Source organism: Cyprinus carpio, chromosome A4, assembly GCF_018340385.1.
Source record: "Cyprinus carpio isolate SPL01 chromosome A4, ASM1834038v1, whole genome shotgun sequence".
NCBI lineage: Eukaryota > Metazoa > Chordata > Actinopteri > Cypriniformes > Cyprinidae > Cyprinus > Cyprinus carpio.
Genome location: NC_056575.1, coordinates 13,768,479 through 13,792,933, shown reverse-complemented (window position 1 = coordinate 13,792,933; position 24,455 = coordinate 13,768,479). Strand labels below are relative to the sequence as shown.

Here is a 24,455-nt window from a genome sequence, read left to right as displayed (position 1 = left end):
ATGAGTATGATGCAACGTATGGAAATGAAGCCGCAACCACCCGCGTGCTCTGGACCCAAAGAGGGGGAGCCGTGCAGCTAGCCGGACTCTGCCCGCTTGAACCTGGACCCTTCCTTCCTGACACTACTGCCCTTCAGTAGAGGGGGGGGGAGGGGGGGGGGAACCTAACCTCGCAGCATGACGAGGACAAGAAAACCAGATTCCCTGTTTACTTTGGACACTCTTCCCCCTTTGGACACTTATTCCCTCTTATTTTTGTTAATAAAAGCCTCATCCGAGGCCCGACACCACAACCCACCATGTCTGTCGTTTGCTCCCCTCCCGCCACCACTGGTGGAGAATTGCGGGCAAGTCAGCCTAGACAGCACAGTTGGGCAACACCTGGTGACATCATTCCCTCTCGCTCACAAAAGTTCGCGAAAACCCGGACTGGGACAGAGGAATGACAGAGACAGCCTCCCACCCACAAAAGGGTTAAGTGATGTGTTTTCTATTGTCATTTACCCTGTGGCTGTCAACTAAAACCCAGTTTCTCTGTCCCTGTTCTGGCGCGATACGAGAGAGAGAACTGCCCGGAGAGGAATCCTCGCCCACTCCGACCATTTGAAGCCTGGTTGAGGAAGTTAGCACTCACGAACCGAGGGTGGCGGCGGGCCTGATGACGGGGATTGGATAATCGCCCTCGGGGGTGGGGGGGGTGTGACGAGTTGACTGCACAGGGATCCCCTAATTATCATCGTCACTCCATCCCTTAATCGTCGCCCTTCACCAGGCTCCTGACAGGAGTGGGTGTGTGAGAGAGGAGGGGCGCTAGAAGAGCCAGGGCTGGCGGCGTGTGATGAGGCACACCAGATGTAATTGGAGCCTCATCACCGCCGCTGTTTAAATGCCGAGCGCGCCTCTCCACGGGAGACCGCCACGGCCAGCGAGATGGATGCAGGCGCTGGAAGAACCCTTACGAAAAAGAAGTTTATACAAGTGTGCTATTAGTATACTTCTTTTAAACTAAAAAATAGGAAAGTATGCTTTTAGTTTACTTTTTATGTACTTCTCAGAAATATACTTTAAGTGTACTTGGCTTATACTTACAAAAAGTCTAAATATATTTGAGCTATACTTGTGCTCCTAGAATCCGTGTTTTCATTGTTATAGGGTAGAGGGTGCTAGTACACATCTTCTGTACAGAATTTCCGTAAAAAAAAACACAAGTGAAGAAGAGTGAAGAAGAAGAAGATACTAAAGATTGTAACAAGTTTATCTGGATAGTATTAGAATAAATACTGTAACGTTATGGAATAAAATGTCGACCGATGAAGAGGTAATAATTACAGTCAAGCTTTGGGGTGTTGATTGACTCATCTACATTTTAATTATCATTCTGAATCTAATTCATAGTCTTTTTTCAGCTTTTTGTTCAAAATGTTATCTTTATTTTCTTATGAAACTTACCCACATTCAAGTGTTTTTAAAAAAAAAGAATGCACAAAGCTAGAATAAAATGTTTTTGTTTACAAGCAGATACCCTGTACTTTCTTTGGATGTTTTGTATGTTCAGATATTCATATAACAAAATATATACAAATGAAAACCTAAATAGGGACATAGTAGTATACTTAAAGAATGATGTAAAGTTTACTTAAAGAAAACTTATGGGTATACTTGCAGTATAAAACTACTAAACTAGTAGTTTATTGGAGACTATACTTCAAAGTCTACAAAGTATTTAATTTGTAAAAACTATCAGTATACTTATAAGTTCACTTTTAGTATAATTGCAATACAAACTGCAAACATAGAGGTTAACTAGTTGTGTACTCAAAGTTTGCTACTGTTATTTTTAAAGTATACTTAAAAGTATACTTTTATATACTAGAAAGTGGGCCAATTTAGTCCCGAGGAGTATTGAAACAGTACACTTACAAGTATACTAATAGAACACTGATGTTTGTATACTTGCTACATAAAGTATACTTAAAAATATACTTGAACTTTACTTAAGTATACTAAATAAAATAAACTTGAAGTATACTACTTTTTGGTAAGGGTGAGCATAAGAAACTTCTTTAAAAAACTTTACTGATCCTAAACTTTTGAAAGTAGTGTTGTTTTGGTGGCCTGTTTTAATTTTAGTCTTAGTCTAGTCTTTTTGTGAATCTGTCATTTTAGTTTTTATTAGTTTTAGTCACGTTCATACTCTTTTTAGTCTAGTCTAGTTTTAGTCGACAAAAACGGATGACATTTTAGTCTAGTTTTAGTAAACGAAAACTGATGACATTTTAGTCTAGTTTTAGTCGACGAAAACTGATGACATTTTAGTCTAGTTTTAGTCAATGAAAACTGATTACTTTTTAGTAATGCCATTCTATTTAACCCAGTCAATATAATAAAAGTACCTAGTAGTATAGATGAAACCAACATTTTCTTTTGGCCAAACCCATTTCAAACAAGGTTATCTTATTATATTATTGTTACCTTATAGACTCAAGAATACATCAAACACTCTGATTTGAATTTACAACATTTATTTTACCAACCAAACATGTAAGAAGTACACACACATAAATTTAAATAAAATAAATAAAAACAATACATAAAATAAAACAAAATAAAATCTGCTATTTTTTCTCCCAAAGACGAAACCCGGCTGGCCGGCCATCGGTCCCTTTCTCTGTGTCAAGGCTGATTTAAGATTTAAACTCGACGCATCCGCAAGTCCTCTTGTGTCATAGACAGTAAAAGAAATGGACACAGCGACCCATTGGAACTCAATTGAGACAAGTGAAGCCCGTTTTTAGCGATTTTTAGAACTTCCGTTTCTGACGCGCAGATCTCAAACTAAGCTTGATGACGTCAGCAAACTGTCTGACAGATGTAAATCTTCTAGTAGCTGTGCGTGCAAACTGCCATCGTTAATCTTGCAGAGACGGCGAGTTTGAGCGGGGAGTCCTTGGCCTGAGTGAGCCGGAGTAAGTATTCTGCAATTAAGGGATTATTTTGTATAGTATTTTAAAATGTAACGCCAGTACGCCATATCTCTTGACGTCTCCCCGATTGCCTGCGAGCTTCTCCTTCTGTCTGTACGGTAAATTTCTCTACTGTGCGACAGAGAGTCGAGTGGTTATGACGCAAATCGTTAGCCTATTTTTACAAAAACTGTTTATACGGGCCCATAATGTAACATAGAAGGTAATGGTGCCCTTTATACATTGTCGTGTATTTTTAGAAATAAATAATGGACAAATGGAGTCTTTAAACGCATCAGATGTAAAGTTATTCGCTGTCACAGTGACGCCAAAATGAATGGGGAGTCAATGGGATGCTAACGCAAGTGAAGTTCTGCTACAAGATGGCGGCACGCAGCCGACTTCAACTTCCGGTCGACTTCCTTCCCCCCTGGCTTGTGTGAGCGCGGAAAATATGACGTCATCGCGGTGTTACCGGAAGTTCGCTTTGAGTGCTCACTAACTAATTTCTTGTGGCGGAGTGCACGGCATTTTTTGTTACTTTCCGCATAGCTCCGCATCCGAACATGCACGAGTTCAGGGCGATTCTAGCTGAACATGCACGTCTGTGCCGGCGTTTGTGTGAAACAGAAGCAGTTTAATATGAAGTTCAAACTCCATCATGTGAAGGGGAAAAAATTGTTTGCATAGTTGGTCCAAGTCTTCTTATTTGAAGTATGTTTTATTTTTATAGTGTAAAACAGCATTAGAATTCATTTAGATATTAATTATACACACTATTGCTTAAAGTTGTCTTGTGTTTGATGCGAAATACAGCCAATAGTTTAAGATTGTTTGAAGTTCGTACATAAAGAGAATTATTAATTCATCAACTCATTCATCACAAGACTTGTACTGGCCATTCTGGCAAATGACTTCTCATCGGTGATTCCCGACGGTTTTAGAGGACAATTACTCCTTGTCGCTCCCCTGTCGTTTCAAAGAATAGTACAACAGAGAACGCGACAAGTATAAAAGCCTCGTCCATTTGGGATGGATCGCTCGCAGTCAGCAGAGCCAGGCGAAAGTATAAATCCTGCTTAACTTTGTTTGTTGTCATCTTCTTAATAATGCCGCGAGGAAATGATGTCTGCGCAGTGCGACCTGATGCAGCCCTTGCTGAAATGAGACACAGGAAACAGAAATACTGCAAAATAATAATAATAACGCGACTAAACGAGACGAAATAACGATATAACATTTCGTTTTGTCTCGTTTTCGTCAACGAAAATTAAGAGACATTTTAGCATATTTTTTATTTTGTAAACCACATTTAGTCTCGTTTTTATTCGTCAACAATATTGCATTATACATTTAATTATAGTCATCGTCACATGACCAGCGTTTACATTGCGTCTCGTCTCATTTTCGTCACGTGATAAAGGTTTGTTGATGATATTTAGTCATAATTTTCGTTGAAGAAAGCAACACTGTTTGAAAGGTAGTGTATTATACTGTAAAACATGTTTTCTTAGGTAGCGTAAAATGTACATCATTTAATTACATCAAGGGTCAAATCAAATATAGCACATTAAAGTTAAGTTAAACACTTTTTTGTGTGTGCGCTATACAGGGTTTAAAGATTAATCTTTTTGCTCAGGTGCCCGAAATGGCTGCTCAATGGAGAAAAGTTTTGCTCAACAAGAAAAAAAAAAATTAGAGGGAACATTGCACAGGAAGTGCTCATAATACCAAGTTTCAGGCATTGTTCAAATAAGTACAAGCTAAAAAGGGAAGGAATAAATAAAGAGTAAGTTGTTTCTTTTTTTAGGATGGAGTAAAATTGCTTTAAAAGAGATGAGTTTTCAGCTGTTGCTTGAAAATTGTCAGGGATTCAGCATTCCGGATAGGGGTGGGGAGATCATTCCACCAGCCAGGAATGCTGAACGAGAATGTTCTGGAAAGTGATTTTGAGCCTCTCTGTGATGGTATCATGAGGCGTCACTCACTAGCAGATCTCAGACTTCTGGAGGGGATGTAGATTTGTAGTAGTGAGTTGAAGTATAGGCGGGTGCTGAGCCTGTCGCTGTTCTATATGCAAGCATCAATGTCTTGAACTTGATGTGAGCCGTAACCGGTAGCCAGTGCAAGGAGATGAAGAGAGGTGTAACATGGGCTCTTTGGGCTCATTGAAGACTAGTTGTGCTGCTGCATTCTGAATCATTTGTAGAGGTTTGATTGCTCATGATGGAAGTCCAGCCAGAAGAGCATTGCAGTAGTCCAGCCTAGAAATGACAAGGGCCTAGACAAGAAGTTGTGCAGTATGCTCCGTTAGAAAGGGCCTGATCTTTCTGATGTTGTAAAATGCAAACCTGCAAGATCGAGCAGTCTTTGCAATGTAGTCTTTGAAGGTCAGCTAGTCATCAAAGATTACACCAAGATTTCTGACCGAAGTTGATGGGGTAATTGTAGAAGAACCTAGCTGGATGGTGAAGTCATGCTGTAGAGTTGGAGTGGCAGGGAAGACAAGAAGCTCAGTCTTTGCCAGGTTGAGCTGTAGGTGATGTTCTTTTATCTGTGCTGAGATGTCCGTCAGGCAGCCTGAGATCCGTGCAGCTACCATTGGATCATCTGGTTGAAATGAGAGATAGAGCTGTGTGTCATCAGCATAGCAATGGTAGGCGAAGCCATGTGCCTATATGATGGAACCCAGTGATGTAGTGTATAAGGAGAAGAAGAGGGGTCCAAAAACTGATCCCTGAGGAACCCCAGTGACCAGTTGATGTGCTTTGGATACCTCCCCTCCCCAGGCCACCCTAAAAGCCTACCAGTGAGATAGGATTCAAACTAGCGAAGTGGGATCCCTATGATGCCCAGTGATGAAAGGGCAGACAGGAGGATCTGATGATTGACAGTGTACAAAAGCAGCAGATAGATCCAGCAGAATAAGAACTGATGATTTGTAAACAGCTTTTGCCTGAAACCTGACTGGTTAGCATCCAGTTTGTTGTTCTGTGAAAGAATCAATGATACCTGATTGAAAACAACTCGTTTGAGGGTTACGCATTTAACCATGGTTCCCCAAGAGGGAATGAGACACTGCTTCTCCTCGCCATGCCTTCTGGCACCCATTTTCCTCATACCTTTCCTTTAGAATAGTGGTTTTCAGTCCAGGAGACTCCGACTGCACATTGTGTAGGTCTTCCTTATGAATAAACCTGACTGATATTATCAGCTCATTAGAAGAGAACTCCATGAACTCAACTGATTGTGTCAGATAGGAGAGACATCCAAAATGTGTAGTGCTGTGGTTCTCCAGAACCAGGACTGAAAATCACTGACAGCATGATTAAAGAAAACAAAGGAAAATATAAAATGTGTATTTATTGTTAGACAGTCCATATTATAGTTTACAAAATTACATAAACATATAGTATTTTTTTCTAAAAAAAATACTCAACTTTCATCTTTTTTAAATTACAAGTATAAAAAAATGGCAAAAGTGCATGCATTGAAAAATAAATGTTTAATTCAAACATCTAAACAGATTTGAGTCAAATATGTCAAGAAATGTATATTTTGTTGGCAGTGAGCCATGGTCTTCATGCTTTTACAATGTATCAAAAATGTAATTATTAACTCCGCTTCATTATCTTGTGAAATGATCTAGAAGACTGACATGGTTGCAGTATTGAAAGGAAAGCTCTAGAGTGTCTGTTGAAATTGTTCATCAGTTTGTTTGCTTGTTTTAGTTGGTAAAAAGTGTTACTTTGTTTAAAACCTAAGGTTTTTGTGGTGTGCTGTGAAAATCTTTTGGTGATTTTGTGTCAGTTATAACTCACTTCAGATGTTTCTACAAAGTAATCTATTTTCTTTTCTGAAAAGTATGTTCATGTTCAAGTGTAGCTATATATGAGGAAGAGAAATCAATAGGTCAGATAGGACAAGGATTTTTAATCAAATTTATAACACGATTAAATAAATATATGTGTCTGAATGTCATTGCATAGATACAAAATGACAAAGCAAGTGGCATTTGCAAAGAAATCATGTAAGAGTTTTTCTTAGAACTTACTTCTCTATTCCATGCATTATTTTGCTAAACCAGCCTGGGTCAAAATAATTTTAGTGGATATGTGAAGTGAAGCCAGTTCCCCTCACGTTCACACCCACCCACACACACACACACACACACACACACACACACACACACCCACCGACACACACACACAAAAGAAAAAAAAAACAGCAGAGTAAGCATGATGAACAACACATCACATTAGCGCTTGACAACCACAAAGTGTCAAAAAACTTTTTGTTAATTTTGAATTGTTTTAATGTTTATTAATTATTAATTCAAAATATTTGTAAAAAAATATATATATATTTCAATAATGAAATAATGTTTTTAATTTGCAATACATGTAAAACAATACATTTTTGAAAACAAGAATGAAAATATTTGTTAAAATGTAATTGATGGACACACAAAATTTTTAAAAAATTTCTTGAGAATAGTATTAGGGTATTTTCAAAACCATGTTCATACTGATGACATTTCACAATAGCTGCTACTTGGAATACATTGTATAAAATGTATAATAATTATTTAAATAAATAAATTAATTAATTAATGGATAAATCATTGTTATCTGTTATCATGTCAGAAAAGCATTAGAGCTCATGATTTATGCATACTCATTTTATGCACAATTTACAGGTTTTTTATTTTTATTATTTTTTTTACAGAATTGCTAGATGTTTTACAGTGTGTGAATCACAGAACTGAAAGTCACATGCAACCTGAGGGAATTTGTGTGTGTGTGGTGTGTGTGTGTGTGTGTGTGGTGTGTGTGTGTACATCTGAAGCTGTCCTGTATCAGGCACCAAGACGTTCAAGTTCCACAGGCTGTGAGATCCCAAAAATGCTCAGTTGGATTGAGATCTGGGGAATTTGGAGACCAAGGCAACACCTAGCACGTTTTGCCATGTTCCTAAAACCATTCCTGAACAATGTGTGCAGTGTGTCAGGGTGCATTATCCTGCTGAAAGAGGCCACTTCCACCTGGAACACCACTACTGCCATGAGGGCTTGGTACCTGGTCTGCAATTATATTTAGTTGGTGTGCGTCTGCGTGTTATATTTAGTTTGGTTTAGTGTGTGGAGCCATGGTTTCCCAGCAGAACACTGGGCAGGGCATCACACTCACTCCACCGGTTTGTTGTTGTCCCACAGTCTATCATGGTGCCATTACTTCCCTGAGAAATTAGCACAAACATACACAGCTCCCCACATGATGTAGAAGAGAGATGTAGATGTGGATCCAACCACACCCACTGGATCTTAACATACACAGTGAGGGGCTGAAACTTACTGAAACATCGAGTGATAAGGGCAGAGTGGAAAGAAGTTGAGAGGATGGAGTATGGAAATGAAACAAAGGCAAGTTTGGTGGGTTTACGCCATGGTAATACCTTGATACAGAATGACCACACACACATTCATGTTATGACACTTCCAAAGCTACTTTTGAAGAATCGTATAATTGTTTTAATGTCCAAAAAATGCCCCTGCTGAGACAGAATGCTGAGAAGAGTCATTCAACAGCTATTCCTCTGATTCCTTCAACTGTTTGTTATCCAGTGCAGATGTGGTAAAACCAGCTGAACTTTAACTGAATTAAAATGTGGTTACCCCAAAAAGTATGTGGATGCAGTGTCACAATTTCTGAATGTCAATCAGTCATGATACAAAATGACAAAGATGCAGCCGCAAACAAAGTCTTTCTCAGATCTAACTTCCCTACTCTACACTTTATTTGTTATGCCAACTGCTATCAATGTGCTTTTAATAGATGTGAGAAGAGTGTTAACAGTCATGATACTTCCACACAAACATAGCAGAGAGAAAACTACAGCAACGTTCATCACATTAGTGTTTGACAGCCACAAAGAGTCAAAGTACTTTTTTGAGTTTGTTGTAAATAATATTCTATTATTTAAACAAACCCTTAACAACTAAATATTATAATTTAAACCCTAACAATTAAAAAAAAATGTTTTGTCCTAACATATGTTAAATAAATGTCACTTTGTTGTTGTTGTAGAATCATAAGACTGGTGTAAGTTATTCGAAAAAATAAAACTGTAAACAAAATTTGGCTCAGAATTAACTTACAGTTGACTGACTTTGATGACAGAATGAAAAATAATTGGAAAATTTAATCTAATGTGAACTGGGTCGGCAGCTTCATGAACGGGTAAGAAGTCAGTCACCAGCCATCTTCCGTAGTAAAAAATAATGTGGCAGCACTATCAGCTTGCCGGCTCAGCATTCGCACATAAGAAGAGTTTTTCAGATCCCAGAAAGTTAAAGGAAACCTTTTTCTTCTTCCAGACCAAAAGCATCTTATACACTCTAATAGAATCTTTGTGCATAAGAAAGAAGTGTGGAAATTTAAAACCATTTCAGAAGAAGCGCGTCAAGACGAAATTGAAAAAATAGTAAAAATATGGGTTGAAAGGGTTTTACTGCTTCATTTTATGCTGCTATACCAGCTTAGTTACACACAATTATAAGCAAACCACACTGAATTACCAATAATGTATTTTGAATTGCATGTACTGTAACTTGCTGCTCAGAATTCACACATCAAGAAAAGCTTTTCAAATCTTCTCTGTGAATAAAGAAACATTTTTATTCCAGACCAAAATTATGTCTTTTGAATTGCATGTACTGTAACTTGCTGCTCAGGCTTGGCAGCAGTTGGAGACAGAATCACAGATGCAGCCAGGGGGGGGAAAAAAAGTTGGTGGAGCTCTCCTGCTCAGAATTCACCACATTAAGCCGGGAATAAGAACATTTTTATTCCGCGCCAAAATTGGGTACATTTAGCAGCTCTGCTCCCAAAAAAAGTGGTTGTAGGTTTTTTCCATGTGTATGACATTAAAAAAGCAACACAACATGCTACACACACATTTATTTATTTTTTAAGTGTCAAAAGACTAAACCTACAAATCCTGCTGTAAAGAAATTTTCTCAATCATCTCCCTTTTTATTTTAAAGCCCAATTCACACTACACAGACACCGACATTCACCAAGATCATGTCACTTCTTAGACATTCCACGAACTGACAAACACCAATCGAACATTTTCAGTTAGCGAAAATGGGCTCTGACCAACTCCCAACAGACACCGACGGGGGTAACACACTGATCCGATAACACACGATGAACTGTCTGTTAGAATTTGTCAATGTCTGTGTGTCTGTGCGATGTGAATTGGCCTTTAACAGGTTGCCCTTTGGGGTAAGTAAAAAAACTTATACAAACAATCAACTGTAAATATGTACCAAAAATAAATGGTAAATAAATCCTGCTATAAGTAAAATAAAATTTAAAGTAAAAAAAAGAGCGAGAGAGAGAGAGAGAGAGAGAATTTAACACAAGCATACCAGAAATGAGAAAACAGTCTGCCCTGTGTAGTTACAGTTGCTGAATTAGTTACACAACTTACAAATGATAACATACAATATTGAAACTTTCCAATTCTCAACATTAATCCTGTATATTCTGTGATTGTTTTGGCAAGTAGGGCTATATAGACTTTAAGGTTTACAGCTGTTCATACTAATTATATATATATATATATATTCTGTTTTGGCAAGTAGGGCTATTAATATATTTATATATATATATATATATATAAATAACATTACGCCCTGATCTGAAGTTGATACAGTCTAATCAGATATGGAATTAAATATACCATGTAAATATGATTAAAAATAGATGATTTAAACAAAAGCTTCTTAAAAATAATAATAATATTAAAAAAGCATGGGTTACAGTGTGGTACTTACACTTAAAGTAAACATTAAAATACTCACTGATTCAAAGGTATAGTCATAAAATGTAAAGAATATGTATTTTTGCATGATTTGAGTATTTTGTAAGATTTTATCCCATTTTACAACTTTGTTGCCATGACAATGCAATGTAAAAGCAAGGCAATACTTGCTCATCTCCAGTGACCTGTCATTCACATGAGATTAACAAAGTACAATGATTCAGTTGGTTCCTGGTGGACAAAATCCCACTGTTTTATTCCAGTGTGTGTCACAATGCTTCACTGTAACCTCCTTTTTTTTTTAAAGAAAACAAGAGAGGAACTTGAAATATTCCTTAAATGGCTAAATTGTCTTTGGTCGAACTTGAAATATTCCTTAAATGGCTAAATTGTCTTTGGTCCACAGAAAAAAATGCCATCGTACATGACCCAGAAGTTATATGGCATTTTTTTTTTCACACTTGAAAGCTGCAGCTAACATTCATTTGTAATTACAAGACAAAACACTGATTGTGTGAGCAATTCTAGCTCAGATGTTGATATTTTCATATGTTGTGTCTTCTGATGGCTGGGAGAACACTTCTCCCATCTTTGCCTCCTGCTCTAGTTCGGTTTGATTTTTCTCAGACATCACTACAGCTGCGATGCTACTGTTGGGCTGATAACCTCCTGTTGAGCTCTCTGCCTCTGATACTCCACCAGGATAATGTTGGACCACAGCGTAGTCAGCTGTCAGCGAGGAGACGCCCCTGATCTCTTCTGACTCTGGTTGGTTGTTTGTGAAGTCAATGGAGGTGTAATGGAGTTCTTCATGATTCTGGGTGACAGCTCCAGTAGGAGACAGCATGGCATTATTGGCACAATCAGGGCCACTCTCATCCTCCTGTTGAACATATGAACAAATCAACAGTGGAGAGCTGTGGTGTATTCTGCTTGTAAAACATTTGTTTAACAGAAGTTGCAGTATTTTAAAATGAACAGTGTACTTTGAGGGAACTTACCCTGTGAGCCAGAATGAGTTCAGTGCCATCGTCCCGTCTTGTGTTGCTTTCTCTTCTGAAAAAATATATTTCCATGTGTCCATGATCAAAAAATATTGACAAATTAACATCAGCCATGTATGGATTTGAATTTTGACAAACAGGTGACTGGGGCAAATAATTTTTAGAGTTGACATTATTTGCTTATTGCTTATTGCTGAAATAAGAGGTTGGGAAACTTTTTTGAGCAAAAAGCCTTCACCCCCACCCCTCCCCAAATTGGTTTAGGTTGAAATATCTTGTATTGGTGATCTGTTTTAATATATAACTTGGCCTATTTCAGTTAGAATAATTATAAACTTTTTTTAATTAACATAGGCCCCTGAGTAGTTAATTACATTGATGACTTGTAGTGACTTTGGGCAATGTGAACATACCTTGCACAGATAAGTAAAATGCCACATATGATCATCATCACAGAAGCCCCACCAGCAACTCCAAGCAAAAAGAGACAATAATGGAAACCTGATAATAATAATAATAATAATAATAATAATAATAATAATAATAATAAATCACAGGTTTTTGGGGAGCCACTAATAGAATTGATCAGTTAAAGCTAGTGATTGCACTCCCTCCTCCTCTCTAGAAGAATGAGCCGAGCAGCAAGTTTGAATTGTGGTTAGTAACAAAATTGGTTTGTCTTGTAGGAAAAGCACATCTTTAAGCAAAAAGAAGTTTTTTATACAACTTTTCCTATAGACATTTACATAAAAGTGTGTGAGGTACTGAAGAATTAAGCATTTATCCTTTGCCCTTTTTCTAATGTAATAACTAGAAATGTACAACACCAGCAGAACTGTTAAAATGTATAAATAATGGTATTTAAGATGATGCATCTGTAAATACTTTAAACATTAAACCTTAAAAATTAATGTCTATAAAATTTACCTGACACCTGAGGAGTGGAATGAAGCAAATTAAACCGGTGACTTGCAGTGCCATGATGTGTTGTTGCGGACACTGACACACTGCAGAGTGGATGTGTGTGTGAGAGACTGATTTGGAGCTCCTCAAGCCTGTGCTGCTCAATCGCTCTTCACTGATGAACATGTTTGAAGAGTTAGTGACGGAATGTCCAGACAGATGCCACTCCAGTTCAGGAGAGGGATTCCCATCAGCCTCACAGAAACACACAGTTACATCAGTTCTGGTACAGCTGGAGGATGGAGAGATTTTAGGGGCATCTGAAAGTATTAAAATGAGAAAAATTTAATAACTACAATGATTCTGCTCGTGACAGTGATAAATGCTGCAGTTCAGCACTGCTTGATTTGCATCACTGCTGCAAAACACAAAAGAAGTTATTTTGAAAAATATTTAATTTGTTCATACAATGAAAGTCAAATGTGTATAATGTTGCTTTGGACCCCACTGATGCTATAGTGCTGATGCATCAACAGTCAGAAGAGTGCATTTGGAAAACAATCTAGTCTTACTGAGTGACTATAATCCAGACTGATCTGAACGTCTGAAGCTACAATTTATACTGAAAAATCAATGTCCCTGCATTTAAATAAAACTTCAGAACAGTAATGTGGTAAGTTTAACTGGACAAATTAAAGGCCTTTTAATTATATTATTTGGCCTTAAACTTAATAAAGATAAAAAAAAAAAACAATAATAGTAATTATAGTTAGTAACTATTACTGCATCATAACACAATAACAGTGTCATAACTGTTCATTTTATAATTGACTTTTAAGTTGGTAATAAATGTGACGAGGTAAAATTTTCCTGTTATGTAATACTCACACTGAATGTTCAGCATCACTGAAGAGTTTTGGGTGCCGTGTTGGTTCTGAGCTGTACAGTAGTACCAGCCTCTGTGTTTCAGGTCGATCCTATTGAAGGTAAGATTGTCTCCATCTGCAGCTGCTCCATCTGTCCTTCACTCTCTCTGGACCAGGTGTAGTTCACTGCTGGATTTGCATCACTGCTGCAGGTCAGAGTCACTGAACTGCCCTCCAACACAGAGCTGGACGTATTCACTGAAGCTGATGTATTTTTAGGAGCATCTAAGAAGCAAAGATAAAAGACTGATATAGGAAAACTAACTGGCTTACTAGGAAGGTTGAGTAGCTAATATTTCTGTCAGTTACATACTGTATACAGTGGCGTAATTATTTAGACATAATAAATGAATGCATTTGCATTAGATAACAAAATATCAAAACAAGTGGCATTTATTTTAAGGTAGATGCTATTTGGTTTGATATTTTGTTATTTAATGTGTTTGTTAATGGACTGAATGTGTTGTAAAGTGTTGTTATATGTTTTTTTTTGGTTGTCTTTTTTTATTTTTTTTCATATTATTATTCATATAAAGAGGTTTTTTCATTTTTTGATTATTATGGTGATAATAATTGTGTGCATGTCATTCTTTTGTGCAATTCAAGATTCAAGATTCAAGATGGTATTGTCGTTCTTTTGTGCAATACAAAAGAAGTTATTTTGAAAAATACTTCATTTGTTCATACAATGAAAGTCAAATGGGTACAATGCTGCTTTGGACCCCACTGACGCTATAGTGCTGATGCATCAACAGTCAGAAGAGTGCATTTGCAAAACTTACTGACTAGAATCCAGACTGGCCTGAAAGACTGAAGCTACAATATATTGTAAAATCTAATTAGTCAGTCTTACTTAAATAAAGCATGCAAACCAATTGCCCAAGTAAAGTGAAATAGGAATAGGATGTTGTACTGACAAATGCTTAATAGTTCACTTACACAAGAGTTCTAGTAACTTAAAAAGAAGTGTAGGGAGAACTTGATAATTTACTTCAGGTTTACTCTTGACTTAGTATAGCTACTAAATGCTTAGTAGTTTTCTTGCAATTGCTTTGTTTTACTGTTTTTTTTTTTATTATTATTATTTGTCAATTTTATTTACTGTCTTATGTCAGTAGTAGCACAATAAAAGAGCAAATAAAATGGCTATTGTTACAATTAATAAAATAAATAAAATTTTATTGTTACCATTGTTGTGTTATGCATGCTGAATGTTGGAGTCTGTGTGTGACTCAAGCATGGTTGATTGCAAGATATTACCACAAATAATAAAGGATTATATCAATCCAATTGAAATCTTCACAAGGTGTTTTTGAAAAACAGTAAAATTGTAAAAGATCATTAATCAACATGAAATATATGCTAGCTAATGATTTAATTACAAGTTTGTTCAACTTCTAGAAACAACCTATTTATTACTTCCCTTCCTTTGAAACCAAATAACTGTGATTTCATATTGCATTGTAACATCAATAGGAAGAGAATGATAACTACATAAATTAAGTTCCAAGTGCCCAACCAAAGACAGCACTAATAAATAAAATGGTGAGTTCAAGCAAAAACTTTTTTTTAGGAAAATCAACATCAGTTTATGAAGTCAGCTTACTGTATGTGATGTTCTCTCAAATTTTTCTATTGTATTGATAATTCAACATTCAAGATGACTTTGGGAAACAAGTGAATGTAACTAGAGAAAGATATCCACAGAAGTGGAGGAAATGAGTGAAAAGTCTAGAATTGCCCCGCCTCAAAAACTCTTTCTTCGTCTTCGTCTACTTTCCTGGACCTTGACACTGTTATTTATTTGGCAGTCTATGGGATAGTCTCAAGCCTCCCTGTTTTTCATCCTAAATATATTATATTAATTTTTTTTATGTAGTTAATGCAATTTTTCGGTATGGGGTGGGGGTAAGTGAATAATGAAAAATAAAAATTATTTTGGGATGGAGTATCCCTTTAATACAGCAGTGAGAGGCAGCAGTGCACTAATATATTGCTAATGTGCAACATAACAACATGGAACGACATGGGGGTAAGTGATTAATGACAAAGTTTTCATTTTGCGGTGGAGTAACCCTTTAATGTCATTGGTTCCTTTGTGGATACACGACTATTTTAAGTAAGCGTGACTCAAAGCAGTAGGAGTAATTGTTTTGTTTTATTTGAATTTAGATTTGACTTAATAAAACCTAGTAAGTATAACAACTAAGTAAAGATAACTAATTATATCTAAGTAAGGTACTGTAAACTACTGGATTTTACAGTGTATATACTGAAAAATCAATGTCCCTGCGTTTGAATAAAACTTAAAAACAGTAATGTGGTAAGTTTAACTGCACAAATTAAAGGCCTTTAATTATTAATTACATTTTTTTATAGCTAGTATCTATTATTGCATCATAACACAATAACAGTGTTAAACTGTTCATTTTATAAATTACTTTAAGTTGGTAATGAATGTGACAAGGTAAAATTGTCTGTTATGTAATACTCACACTGAATGTTCAGCATCACTGAAGAGTTTTGGGTGCCGTGTTGGTTCTGAGCTGTACAGTGGTACCAGCCTCTGTGTTTCAGGTCGATCCTATCGAAGGTAAAAGTGTATCCAGTCTGCAGCTGCTCCATCTGTCCTTCACTCTTCTCTGGCCCCGGTGTAACAAAATAACTACAAAGATTCTTCTTTTGTGAGTGTTAGATTTTGTGAAGTGCCCTCCAACACAGAGCTGGACGTATTCACTGAAGCTGATGTGTTTTTAGGGGCATCTAAGAAGCAAAAATAAAAGATTGATATTGCAAAACTAACTGGTTTACTGGGAAGGTTGAGTAGCTAATATTTCTGTCAGTTATGTACTGTATACAGTGGCCTAATTATTTAGACATAAGCTTCACTTTATATATGAATGCATTTGCATTAGGTAACAAAATATCAAAACAAGCAGCTTTTTATTTTAAGGTAGATGCTATTTGGTTTGTTATTTTGTTATTTAATGTGATAATACACAGACATGTTGTGTGGGTGAAGTGTCCAAACATGTTCAAATATGTTTTGGGGCCACTGTGTATATACATTTTCACCCTATTATTAATATAAAGAGACAGTTTCACCATTTACTAGCTCTCATGACATTCCAAACTGTGTGCAACACAGAGCTGGAGGTAATCACTGAAATTGAAATGTTTTTAGGGGCATCTGAGAAGAAAAGATAAAAGATTGATAGAGGAGGGAATAACTGTATGAATGAGGTACTGTATGAAATTTATGAAAAAGTACTTGGACGTAAGCTTCATTTAATGCATTTGCATTAGGTAACAAAGTCAAACTGAAATCAAAGTAGATGCCATTTTTCTTGGTGTTTTATCTAATGTGATAATATTCAGACATTATGTGTGGCTGAAGTGTCCAGAACTGTTCAAATATTTTGGGGCCACTGTGTATATATATATATACTTATGATCTCTGTTTTACTACTGGCTCTGTCTTCCTCACACTGATTAGAAAAGCACAATGGCAACTGTGACTAAATGTGTTTTTTGTCACAGTAAAGATCACACTTTTCTAACCAGTGTGAGGAAGACAAAACCAGTAGTAAAACAGAGATCATAAGTATATATATTATAAACATAAAATTTGTAACAAACGAATGTGTGAATAATATTTGAGTGATAAAAAAAAAACATTTTGTCAGAATTTGAGTGTTTTTGTTTTGTTGATGCGAGTAACAGAGACTGCTTTCCTGTCTAGAGTCCAGATGTACTGGTCTGAAGGTCTGAAGCTACAATGTCATGAACTCAACAGCCAATGTTTGAAGCACTAATTAGAATGAATTATGAGTTTGTGAACTTAAAGCTCTAAATGTGTCCCAACATTCAATTGAAACTGAAATAAACAGTAATGTGGTAAGGTTAACTGAATAATTTAGAGGCTTTTTAATAATTTTTGGGGCTCAAATTTAATCAAGATAAGTAGCTATTATTGCATCATAACACAATAACATTGTCATAACTGTTCATTTTATAATTTACTTTAAGTTGGTAATTAATGTGACAAGGTAAAATTGGCAGTATGTAATACTCACACTGAATGTTCAGCATCACTGAAGAGTTTTGGGTGCCGTGTTGGTTCTGAGCTGTACAGGATAGTACCACCCTCTCTGTGTTTCAGGTCGATCCTATCGAAGGTAAAAGTGTCTCCAGTCTGCAGCTGCTCCATCTGTCCTTCACTCTCTCTGGACCAGGTGTAGTTCACTGCTGGATTTGCATCACTGCTGCAGGTCAGAGTCACTGAACTGCCCTCCAACACAGAGCTGGAGGGAAGCACAGACACTGATGTGTTTTTAGGCGAATCTGAAGGAAAAATATTCAAGGCCTCACATTAAAAATCACAATAATATGATTAAAAACCAAAAAGCATCTCAAAGCATCACTTACACTGAACATGTAATGTGATGGTTGTCCTGTGCTGTTTTGGTTATCGTCCTGTAGCTGGGTAGGTTATAGTGCAGGTGAAAGTGACTCTGTGCTGACGGTGAGTAGCAGTGAAGTCCAGATCAGAGATGAGCTCCTCTAGTCTGCTGCTCTCACTGAGAGGGATTCTGGGAGTGGAGCTCCATGTGAGAGTTGGTGGAGGAGAGGAGCAGAGCGTCTCAGCAGAGCAGCGCAGACTCACAGATCTCCCCTCCAACACCTCCTCCTGATCCTGCACCTCCTTCTGCTCCACATACAGCTGCACTGTGGGTCTGGGGGGAGAGTCTGAAAAAGTAAAATGGCAATGATGGCAACTTTTAAAACATACATTTTATACATTTGTTTATTTTTAAAAGATAAATTTTATAAATTTTTTTATTTTTTAATGGTTCTTTTTAGTGTAGAGTTACATTTATAATGGTATTTATTGCTTAGGTGTTTTTTAACAGTGTGCTCTGAACTAACATTATAGAAGATAGTGGTGCAGTTCTTCTCATGTAGGTTTCCAGTTATTTTCCCATTAAAGTGATTGGGTTTGGGATCTGTGGAGTGAAACACTAGATGGTCATTCATCTTATCTCCATCTTTGAACCACAGTCCTATAGCAGCACTCTCAGTGAGATTTTTGTCATATTGTTCCTGAATCTCAAATCTGCACTTTATGAGAGCTTGAATGGTTCTGTGGCAGACTGATGTTTAAAATCTCTACAGCAAAACACCTACAACACACACATAATGCAACCATGTAAGAAATAATAAAAAAAAACGTGAATATCAAGAAAAGAGGTCTGAAAATTTTCTTCTTAAATTAAGTTTATGAATAGAAATATACTCAAACCTTTCAACAGAAAACCAAGAAGAATTATTTTCTCTGCTGTCCAGATGTCCATCCCTTCATTCAGTGAGGAGCATCAACCTATAGGTGAACAGCAAATTGAGCCCAAAAAAGGAAGAAAACTGTAACACTGGATAAACTGAGCCACCCTCATTCCTCGCTCACTTTTTGTGACTTTTTTAAGAGAAATTTCTCTGAGTTTGAGAGCACTGACAACATAAAACTCACCTTTGATTTCAAGGAAAAAGATGCAAACGTTTTTGCACAAATATGTGCCAAAGATGATACCTCAGGAAGGAGGAAGTAACATTTCATATTTTACATCAACATTAATGGTTGACTGAAAACATTGCCTTTCTTTTTGTATATTTTCCTCCCTTGAATTAATATCCTTTCTGAAAATAATACTTAGCATGTATAGTACATGTGCGAAAGCATTACAGTTTTTTTTTTCTCTGTGAATTCTTATTTTAGACCCTTGAAACTTGGTCCATTACCCATAAATTTGAATAATTATATTCAATTTAATATTTCAGTATACTTAATCCATTTGTTTAACCAATTAAAACATCTAAATATTATCTGCATTACTTTTTTTTATTAGTTGTTTCATGCAATCAAGATTAATAAATATTGCCAATTAATTTATATAATTGTTATTTGAATTATTTTTTTTTATTTTTTTTTTTATGTTGAAAATTAAGCATAATTAGAATTTTTTTTTTTTTAAAGAATGTATTTGTAACAATGATTATCATTAATTGGATAAAGCATAATATATCCTTTATGTAAAAATTATGTTAAATATGTTAGATATGACAGCATCTGTTAAAGTCTACTAATTTTGGTTTAATGTAATGGAAGTAAAACAGCAAAAAGAATCTGACCTTCCTGGGGGCAGAAAGTGTAGGAATCTCCTGTTTAGATCCCAAGTTTCCAGCTGTAACACCTGCTGCTGATTAGAGACGGACTGAAGCTCTGCTGCAGAAACCAAATCTGAAATAATCTGCATCAGACTGCATCAGATCTATTATAACTTCCCTTTTTCATCACATCACACCAGCACTTCCTGGATCAGCATGAACATGCCTTCTGTGCACAGACAAAGTCTTTAACTGAATTTCTGGAAAGTCTTTTGCTGCAAAAACTATACAACTTACATCTCCTACATTCCATCTAATTTCAGTCTGTTGCACACACAAAGCTATAGTATGTCTTCAGAAAACTTGAAATGTAATGCACAGGTTTTATAGATGTATGAGCAGGGAGAGGGGAAAAAAGTCAGGTGATAATGTATTAAACAATATTAGCAATGTATGAAAAAACCTAAAATTTGACGCCCAGCTTACATAAATGTGCTCATAATTCGGCATTTCTTACTTCTATGGTCAATAAGATGAACATCAGAACAGTTGTATTAGTACTATCAATTTGTGAGTAAGCACTTATCATTTTTATTTTATGAACAATTACTTAAAACGACTATCTGTTTTAATTTTTTTTTATATAGAGCAATTCGCCTCCCATAACGGAAATACCCCCATAAAAAACGGTCAAACCGAAAATGTTCTGCCTGTACATATATTTACCATCAGTACTTTTGGACGCCACAGCTTAAATTCAACAAGAACAAAAATTCTACATGTTGTTTTATGTACCCTGTAATGTTTTTCTAGAAGCACGTTTTTGAACCTGTGTGTTCCAGGCAACCCAGGACCCCCCCACAATCCCTTTGCGCGCAAAGAGGGTACATTGGAGGGTTATAGTTCTCCCATTCAACCCCCATTCTCTGGAGGGGAAAAAAAATTCCCCTATCCCAGGAACAATTTGGCCAACCCTACAAACTAGAAACAAAACTTGTTCCCTTTCCCACCCTGACAGCAAAGCATTTTTCTGACCTGGAAGATAATTCTCATTTTTCTTACTTTCTCATTGTCGTGAATCCTACACTGCCTTTGATCTCACTGAAAAACTCTGCTTGTGTGGGCTGCCCCCCCCTGCCTCTTATTCCCTTCCACTGGCATCAAATGTCTTTCCAGCAGCCCCTAAGCCCCCCTTCTGGGCACCTACATGCTTTATAAACCCCTAATGGAAACTGTCCCACCTCTTGTTGCCTGGGGGTTCGCATTAAGTTTCCCCCACCTAACCTTTCCCGTTACCCAGTTCCCCCTCATGGTACCCTTACCCACATTGGTGTGCTCCCCTTGTGAAGTCCAAAATACTACAACATGAAATTTTTATCTCGACTAGCTTCCACCACCCTTTCTTCGCCCCTATAGACTCCCTGCTCTCCTCATGGGACCCCTCAACTACAGGTGGGTGTGTGAAGGAAATTCAAGAATGCACTATGTTTGTCTTGCGGAAAGGGATATTCACAGCCCCGTCCTAACAATGCCTTTATTTGTAATTATTTATAGCGACTAGCGAATTCCCGAATCACAAAACTGCTAGCAATGTTTACATAAATAATCACAATGATTGGGGGGCCCAATTAGTTTTTTTTACCAGATCACCTGTTTAGGTCCCCATCTTTCTTCCTCGGAAATCTGCCACCAGTTTGACTAAGTTCTGCGCATTCAAGGAAATGAAAAAATCTGGTTTTGGGGTTGTTATTCGTATATCATTTTTTTCTTGGTGAAATAAATTGTGCACTAGTATTATTTCCTATTGGTAAGAGTGAATGTTCCATACAAATTTTTTTAAACAACCCTCTGGCCATCAACTAAGACATCAATATACCCTGCAGAAAAGCAGACACCTAAATAATCCCCCCCACCATTAATGCTCAACAGACTGACAGCCCCCCCTGGAATTGTGTGTGTTGGAAAAACCAACACGGGAGACATGCCCGGGGGTGAAACCAAAGGAATCCGGCGCAAAAGTTCAACAGTTATAAAAAAACTAAACATGGATCCCACAAAGGATTCAAAAAAAGAGGCACCATTACATGGAAAAACAACCATCTTGTCAGAAATAATACATAAAATGACAGAAAAATTTCTAATAGGAAGAACAAATAACTTAGTGTCCCAATGTTTGCCAAATATGACAACATGGTTGTATTGTGTAATGACCAGGAATCAGGGTCTCTTTGCTGAAAAAACAGAAGAATACCATGGTGCCCAAGTTTTTAGAGTTCACTTGTTTTTTGTTCTAGTACCCTGTAATGTGTTCTAGAGAGCACTTTTTGAACCTGTGTGTCCAAGGCAACCAGGGACACCAAATCCTGTATCATTGATGGTGGGGGAAAAAATCAATCAGACAATTTTGCCACCAAAGTGGAAAAACATATTCCAAAGGTGGAGTTCACACTGAGCAAAGTCGCATTTGCCTATTCTTGAACTTTGGGATAATCACTTTCCCGTCTTAATGGTATTTCTCATTTGGAGCATCTAAACGCCTTCTGAAACAATGCTGCCTCCTTGCCTCTTCTCCCATGATTTCAAAGGATCTTCCAGAGCCCCTAGAGCATACTTGGGAACTTATGCTCTACCTCTAAACCTATGTTAGAACCCCTTTCAGTGCCCACTCTGGGCTGGTGTTAAATTCCACCTAGCCGGTCCTTACCAAGGTCCTGCCTACATTCCACTTTTGTTGGCTCTTGTGCAAGTCTCCACACCTGTGACTTTAATCACCGCTTTCATGACTGCCTTAGATCCTGCGTCTCTTCATGGGAGTGCCCACAGTCCAAAGGTGAAGTGGAGAGTAGAATTCAGAGATCATGCTATAGTTCTGAAGGTAAGTCCCAGCCATTGCCATTGCTTTTATACCGACCGATTTCACCAGAAACTATCCGCATGAGCCATACCACAGGGTCCTAGAATAAAATAACTTATATTTTGATCACAACCCTGTCTACAGTTACAGTACAACTTGGGCCTAGTTTCGGATCTGCCACCAGTATTTGGCATTCCAGAATGAATCTGTGTTTTTTAACCAGCGGAATGACATTTGGTTTACAACGTGAATGATTGAAACACCAATCTGGCATACATAATATAGATCCCTGCAGAAACCATGTTGTCTTGAGACAGTACCCTGATAATCACCCACCATTACGCACAGACTGACAACCTGGAATGTGTGAAACACATTTGGTGTTGGCGGGGTGGCCACAATATGGAAAAGTCAACATTAAAAAAACTATATGAATCACAAATTAAAGGCCTACTTGCCAACCATATTGTTCCAGAAATATATACATACAAATGACAGAACTGGTTCGGTAATAGCAAAACAAATAACTAGTCCATGTGCACATAAAATGTTTGTCAAATGCATAAACATAGAAAAAACAGACACAAAAATCAATGGCACCTTACCCTTGTTTTTCTATTGAGATTACCTGAATACAAAAAACTTCCTTGAAAACAGGGTTAAAATCTCATGTTGCAGTCATTCATGTACAGGGAAAAATTATGTTCGCATTATAAACATGCCCTAGAAAATACAGCTGACAAAGGGAGACAAAGGTGAAGAGATAAAATGTCCTATCTGTTGTTGTTTTGTGTGTCACTTCTCGTAATGTTCAAAGTCTCATATTCAGAGGGTGAGCAGACACGGAGATGCTGAAGAGACGCTAACTGCCTATGTCGCCTGACTGCCTCATTCTTGAGCCTGAAAACAGAAACAACCTTTTCAACACCATCATCCCTATCACACAATCATTAGCGGGATCTGCATGAAATCCTTACTATATCTGAAAGATTTATATAAGGAGACCCAAATGATTCCACCTTCAGCTTGCTGGACAATCTGGAAAAATAGGTAAATTAATTACTAAAAAGCAATTCAAGCTCAGCACATCACGTACATTTATCTATGGATTTAGAGAATCGGTGGTTGTAAACTGTTTGAATGACTCCTGTCTAATTTTGTAGAGTGCACAGTCCAACAGTCAGAGCGATGATGACACCAGAATCAGGGGGTTAATCCTGATCAGAGTGAAAATGTAGCCTGTATGCATATTCTCCCATGAAAAAAACACACAATGATTTGCACATGAATGAGGAGAAAAAATTATGGTGAGTACAAAAGAGAGGAACAGCTCTTGACGGAGTCCCCAAAAACTGTCTAAGTAGTATAAAACCCAGTTACATTTACATACCGCGGAAAGGTTTTTTATCTCTTTTTTTTTTGTGTGGAGATAGTAAAATGGGAGTTTTACATAAAACATTTTACAAAGCAATTTTTTTTATGTGATTTTACTTTGAATATTATTTGTTTTGCATTTTTTCACCTGGAATATTTTTGTGGTTTTTCTGTAATGGTTTAACTGTGTTGTGTTGTACCTGTAATGATTTACCTGCAAACTGCAAACCAGAGAGATTTTTACTTTGGTTTCTGAGCTTGTTACAGTAATTAAACCAGCCCCCTCTTTTGTTTCCCGGATATTCCCGATCCCCCCTAATCGAAGGAGTGAAGTATGTTTCCTTCCGAGTCTCCATAGCTGTCAGAGAGGCTGCTTCCCTGACCCAGTCACGCTCTCTGGGAACCCGAAGGTGGTAAGGCCCCTTGCTGGCAATGTTGC

The 24,455-nt window shown here is 37.1% G+C and overlaps 1 protein-coding gene across 2 annotated transcripts in view; it reads right to left on the bottom strand.

Annotated features, from left to right (window-relative positions):
• The window catches only part of LOC109082317 (sialic acid-binding Ig-like lectin 7), a 48,385-nt gene that overhangs the window by 14,585 nt on the left and 9,345 nt on the right, over positions 1 to 24,455 (bottom strand). The window contains exons 1-2 of one of the 2 annotated variants that reach the window (XM_042742087.1): positions 19,813 to 20,004; positions 18,929 to 19,006 (exon numbers count right to left, since the gene is read on the bottom strand). In XM_042742087.1, coding sequence (XP_042598021.1) covers positions 18,929 to 18,980 — 52 coding nt within the window. In that variant the 5' untranslated portion in view covers positions 18,981 to 19,006; positions 19,813 to 20,004. Of the gene's footprint in view, positions 1 to 18,928; positions 19,007 to 19,812; positions 20,005 to 24,455 lie in introns of those variants that run through there. The other variant, XM_042742102.1, reaches the window with a different exon arrangement.